This window comes from Dendrobates tinctorius, unplaced genomic scaffold (genome assembly GCF_039654945.1).
Source record: "Dendrobates tinctorius isolate UK_male_01 unplaced genomic scaffold, ASM3965494v1 ptg000065l, whole genome shotgun sequence".
Lineage (NCBI taxonomy): Eukaryota > Metazoa > Chordata > Amphibia > Anura > Dendrobatidae > Dendrobates > Dendrobates tinctorius.
Window position 1 is genome coordinate 35,731,403 of NW_027361733.1, and position 6,464 is coordinate 35,737,866.

At 40.1% G+C, this 6,464-nt stretch overlaps 1 protein-coding gene across 2 annotated transcripts in view; it reads left to right on the top strand.

The window, feature by feature from the left end:
* Positions 1-2,895, top strand: part of GATA5 (GATA binding protein 5) — a 40,622-nt gene extending 37,727 nt beyond the window's left edge. For both annotated transcript variants that reach the window (XM_073580936.1, XM_073580937.1), the window contains 4 exons: positions 721-846; positions 957-1,038; positions 1,725-1,846; positions 2,022-2,895. In XM_073580936.1, coding sequence (XP_073437037.1) covers positions 721-846; positions 957-1,038; positions 1,725-1,846; positions 2,022-2,171 — 480 coding nt within the window. In that variant the 3' untranslated portion in view covers positions 2,172-2,895. The remainder of the gene's footprint in view (positions 1-720; positions 847-956; positions 1,039-1,724; positions 1,847-2,021) is intronic.
* The last annotated feature ends 3,569 nt before the right edge of the window (positions 2,896-6,464 follow it).

The window sequence follows — 6,464 nt, forward strand, 5'->3', positions numbered from 1 at the left end:
CGCTGACCTACATGGTGGCCTCCTCTTCACATAATCTTCATCTGTACTTGGTCACCTGGGGCCCGATTCATCCAGAATTTTTCGACAGTTTTCTGAAGCAAAATTTTGGGCAACTCAAAGTCAGACGGGATGTGGCAAGGCCTGTCCTTCAAATTCATCAAAAGTTATCTGTGGTTAAATGAATGCAGATGGAGTAGAAAAACTCAATTCTTTACAGTTCTTTAGTTACTTTTATTTTGCTCCATTTCCACTGCAGAAAAGATCTCATCCTTAACTCCTTAGCATCCCACCATTGTTTAGGGTCACCACCATGTTTCTGGGTGTTGCCATAGCAAAATCACATAGAAAAATTAGGTGCTAGAGTGTTACACAACTGCTGAGGGGATTTTTCTTTCCCTCCTCCCTACCACCACCACCATCATTTTTTCCAGTCTTATGATGGACACATCCATTAAGTCCTAATTACTTATTTCTTTGTGATCTTTTATAAAGGCCAAAAATAATCTACTTCAGCGCTTAGTCTTTTTGAGCACTTTGTGCTTTTATCAAAGAAATGCCAAAGTTATGGGCAGTTTCCCCAGTTTTCTTCGCAACGTATGTAAAATGTATTACACAGCAGGTGGTGACAGTGAGTATGTGCACAAAAAAAAAAAAAAGTAGTAGTGATACTTATAAGAAAAAAGACTTTTTTGTGACCCAGACCTTACTCTTTCATTGCAGTCTTCCTCCAGACGGGCTGGACTTTGCTGTACAAATTGCCACACAACCACTACAACCTTATGGAGGCGAAACTCTGAAGGGGAACCTGTGTGTAATGCGTGTGGTCTATACATGAAGCTGCATGGGGTAAGGACAGAATCCACAGTATTATTTCAAATAAAAGGTTCAATGATTATAAAACAAATGGAATATAAATTATAAGTAGCAATAAATAATTGTCTTCTGTCTCTGTCTAGGTGCCTCGTCCATTAGCCATGAAGAAAGAAAGTATTCAAACTCGAAAGAGGAAACCCAAAAATGTTAAAGGGAAAACAACAGGTAATAAAAGACTGACCACAACTAGTAGTTATAGAACAATTCCATAGACCCAATGAATAAGGAGTGGTCCAAAATAAAAACTAATTTTAATCCTAAATACCTATTTAATCCTAAATCTATTTAATGTCATAATTTAAATTTTTTTCTAATACACGTTAATTAAAAATTCCCTATCTTTCCCTCTCTACATTATCTAACTGCTTTATTTTTTTTTTACTACTTCCTCTTTGATACGCTTTCTTTGAGAATCCATGTGCATGCTGGTATACTCAAAGGAAGCATCATCAGGGGGCAGAGGCTGCTATCACTACCACGGCCTCTGCCCCCTCTCTGAAATGATGCGTCATCATTGACATCTGTTTCATGGCCTGGGCTAGTCCCTGCAATATTGAACATGCGTCAATTGTCAATTACAACGTATGCTTAGGAGATTCTTGTCACTATCTACAGTGACAGTGCGCTCTGTCACCAGCTCAGATCAGAAGTAATGAGCCGGTAAGAAAGCGCACTGTCGGCGCATGTTGTAAGAAAACCCAATGTTCAGAGACCAGCGCAGCCCCACAAATGACATCACTTGTGAGGGGCAGTACAATTAGCTTTGAGAGTTATCGTAAATGTATCATAGTAAAGTATAAAGTGTTTATCAACTCACATCCATGGTTTTATCATGTTGGCATCTCTTACAGGGCCAAACACTTCTGCAAACAACTCACCATCATCCGTTACAACAGACACCACTCCAGTATTAAAAACAGAGCCAACACTATCTGCACAGTACCCCGGACAGTCAATAGGACCCAGCTCCCAGGTAAGAAAAAAATTCACTGAGTGATAGGATGGTAACCTGTGGTCCAATAAGGAGATCACGCAGGGTCTGTAAGGTGGAACCCATTGGGCTTCTTAAACACCATTGGAAAACCGTTCCAACTACTTTCTGGACTGGTGGTCCCCCACTCTCATGCATTGTTTTGTTTCATTTCTAGGGTCAAAGCCATGCAGATGAAATTGTATCCGGGTCTCACGAGCTAAAATATATTTCTGATGAATATCCGTTTAGTCCGACACTGAACCAACATTCGGGACTCGGCATTCCTCTCCGTCAGGACTCATGGTGTGCGCTTGTTAATGCCTAAAATTCAGAACTTTCTTGGAACACTTAGAGACAGTTATCTCTACTTGCTGTAGTAAGCAGATGTGTGGAGACGAGGCTTCTCGTCACATTGCCCGGAGGACAAAGAACTAGACTGGCACTTTTCCAGTCAGAGACTTTGAGCCTGAACCCTTGTGTTCTTAACGTCCGTCACCTCAAGAGAAGAGGACCACTATTCTTAGAGGTTGCTGCATCTCACATGAGATCCAAAAGGTGGTGGGACAGGGTCCAGATGAGAATGGTGGACTACTTCAAATTACTTGTGTTCTTTTGGAAGCCTTCATACAGCTACACAGGTTTTTGCTTCTTAACCAAAATCGTTGTTGCCTTTGACAATCAGAAGAAACTCCAACCTTCATTGTTCAGATAAACCAGAGACTGCTGACTGCTAAGCGCGACCAACCGGGAGAAGAAAAAAGCATAAAAATACAAAAAAAAAGAAAAAAGAATCAAAAACATTCACTTTGAAACAAAGACTATTGAGAAATTGCCAAATATTGATTCCTTCCTTTCCTATTACCTTAAGTGCAATTGGTTCCACCCTTGAATAAAGAGTGATAACGTGGCACAAAGAAAAATAATGAATAACGTTGGCACGATTTCCAGTGCACCTTTTTCATGTAAATTATTCTGTTTATTTTTTCTGCTTTCAGATTTATTATAAGAACTAATTTGATAAAATGCTTGTTTCAGGCAAAGTCCAGTTACTTTTTGTGAGGTCTTTATTATTCATTATTACACTGTCTAAGCAGTCTTATGGCGGAGGCCCAAAGCCACTGCATGGTCAAAAATTTGTCTCATCTGATCTGTCTGTAAATTTCACAATGCACACTGCTTACATTATTAAATAGATTTCTTATACCGGATGAGGCTGGTGTACTTGCTTTGAAAATCCATGTCAGAATGGCTGCCTAATCTTTTAAGAACATTGAAATTCAATCTTCACCCACTTAGCCTGATTGACAGCTCCTCAATATCCCTCCTGCTGCTGAAATCTTATGCTGCTCAGTACAAGCTGCAGCTGTCAGTCAGGCTATAGGGGTGGGGGGAGATTGAATTCTCTTTAATTTATGACATGGATTTTCAAAATCATTTCACCAGCCTTATCAGGTCTAAGAAATCTATTTAATAATGGTTTCAGTTTTTATAGTAAAATCTGTTAAATCATCTGTAAAGAGGATCTGTCTCTGGGTCACTTTTTATTCCCACTGTTCCCCTGAGTATTAATTTTTTTTAAATTATTTTCAAGTCTGCATTACGATTCCAGAAATACGAGCCTTTTTATTTGCAGTTAATTTTCATGGGGTACAAATGGGGTATTGCTGACAAATTAAAAAATGCAGAGGAGCCTAAAGACACACCCCTAGATGATCCTGTGAGCCACGCCCTCTTGTTAATTTATCCGTAAGCCCATAAAAATTACCAGTCAATAAAAAGGCACATATCTCTGGATCCATATGGCAGATTAAAAAAAAAAAGGTAAAAAAAATTTAATCGGCAACAACAGGGATAACATAAGAGCAAATCCTGGCCAATTTTCTCTTGGTGACAGGTTTTCTTTAAATGATAAAATTAAACCATCTTCAACCACCACTATAGGGAGCTCAGCAGCTTCCTGCATACTGTTGTTCCTCTGCACTCTTTAACATTAGGGGACATTTGCTAAGCTGCATGCAAAAAAAAAAAAAAAAAAAATTGCCATTCACCACATTTATTAAACTTTTAGACACTTTACCTGTAATAGTGTAGCCTTGAGGAAAAGGTTTGGAGTGACATAAATGTGGCAATGTTTCATGAATTTTGAACTCCATTTCCTACCATAAAGTAAGACAAAAATAGGTAGTGGTACCAGACAAATGTATCTTAAAGGGGTTTTCTCACAAACAAAGTATTTTTTAATCAATAGATCTTGGAATAAAAATAAGTTCATCAATTGGTAAAAAAAAAATGTTCCTGTGCTGAGATAATCTTATAAATATGCCCCTGCTGTGTACTGTGTAATGGCCATGTCTGATTGTACACAAATATGGTCTTATCATACCACAGCTCCTGGGCAGGGGAGGAAGCAAAATAGTGTACAGACATTACAGCATGGGGATCACAGCTGATTCTTTCTGTGAGGTAAAACCTTTCCCTGTCTGTTTTTAATCAATGTTTAATCTCAAAGAAAGAATCCGCTGTGATCCCATGCTATAATATCTGTATACTCTTCTCCTTCCTTCCCCGCCCAGGAGCTGTAGTATGATCAGACCATGTACCTGTACGGTCAGACACGGCCATTACACAGTACACAGCAGGGACACATTTATAAGATTATCTCAGCACATGGACATTTTTTATAATCAATTGTAGAACTTATTTTTATTCCAACATCTATTGATTAAAATTAACTTTGTTCATGGGAAAACCCCATTAACAGCATGAGTCACTTTGAAAAATTTGGTGCATTTTATGACTGTGTAGTTTTAAATGCGTGGTCCTAAATTAAAGTTTATTTTAATTATAAATGTGTATATATTTAATGTAATAATCTAAACTCTTTTATAATATACTTAAAATGTCCCTACCGTTCCCTCTCCACTCTCTACCTGTTTTATTTTTGTTTTTTTTAACTTGTTTTGATGACATTTTGTTTGGGAATCTCCTGTGCATGCATGGACACTAAAGGAGACAACATCAGGTGGTGGAGGCTGCAGTCACTGCCGTAGCTGTTTTCCCCAACCTGAAACCAAATTTCATGAGTGTGGTCTGTTTCAGGGGCTGGGCTAGTCCCCTACTGAGCATGCATTTGTCAATTCCAAAGCATGCTCAGTATGAGCTCACTGTGTGATATTTCTTTTCAATGTGCATTGACAGTGGGTTCTCTTGCTGGGATATGATAAGCCAGCAAAAGAGTGCACTGTCAGTGTGCATTGTGTAGAAGAGAAGGTGGCAAGCAGGCAGAATAGTACCAGCCCCACCCCAGCACATAATCGTTGGCATCCACATCGGGCTGGGCTGATCACTGCTTTGCATTCTCTCCTTTACAATGTGCACTGCCATTGTGCCCTCAAGCTAGCACACTCTCACTACACTGCACACTGAAAATAAGTATTGCATAGCAAGTCCATACTCAGCATGCATTGGAAGTGAAAACTGGCACATGCTCAGTAGAACAAGGACTAGCCCAACCCTTGAAATGGACGTTACTGATGATGCTTCATTCTAGGGTGGGGAAAGCAGCTGCGGCAGTGACCATAATTCCACAACCCTGATAACATCCCGTTTGAATATCCCAGCATGCACTGGAGGTTCTCAAATGAAATGTCATCAAAACAGAATTAAAAAAAAGCAGTGAGAGAGCGCAGAGGGCAACGGTAGCAAATTTTAATTAATGTATATTGGAAAATGATTAGATTATTACATTAAATAGATACTACAGACATTTAAGATTAAAATCAGCTTTAATTTTGGACCACCCTTTAAATTTAGCCTGTCTATTAAATTTGCCCAATAGTATATAATAAGCTTTCAAAGTTCAACTGCGCTTTCAGGTGACTCTTCAGAATGAGTTTTCATGTGTGTGCATGAAGAATGCCCAGTATCCTTCATTCTTTTTTTTTTAATTTTACCTGAACGAAAAAATAAAGACATTACACATATGCAATCACAGTAGAAGCATGCTCATCAGTATTTTATAATCCTGCATTATTTAGCAGCTTTCTTATCTGAAGGCTCCAGTCATTAGAAGCTACAGCAGCTACTTTTTGTGTGATCTGTCTCTTTCTCTCTCCAGCTTCACCCCTTCACCCCATTAACTATTATAGGAAACAGGTGATATTTTAACACTCACTGCAGACAGAACAGTAGACAGATTTGAGCAGTTTTTGATAATGGTTGATCTGTGCAGGAGATAAAAAGCAACCGATTAGTGGAGAAAAAAGCATATTTCTCCAACAAGAGATATTACAAGGTTTCTCTCTCACCCATGACAGCACCACGGAGAGAGGGGATCCGCCCATCGAGGACAGGAACCTACAGATAAAAAGGCGGCACCTCTCCTCCGCCCCCAGTTGAGTTCCTGTCCTTGACGGGTGACCCGTGGAACCAGTAGCAGCTTACCTTGAAGAGGAGTCAAGGGCCGTCCCGTCCGTAATGCTGGCAGCGGGGAGGCCCCTGTCGCGGCGGGGTCTGTTCCTGAAGCCGCCACCACTGTAGCCGACGGGCTTGGCAGGGTGAGTGGGGGGGAGAGGACCGAGCCGCTGCTCCAGAAAGGAGGTTGGGGCTGGGGGAGGCC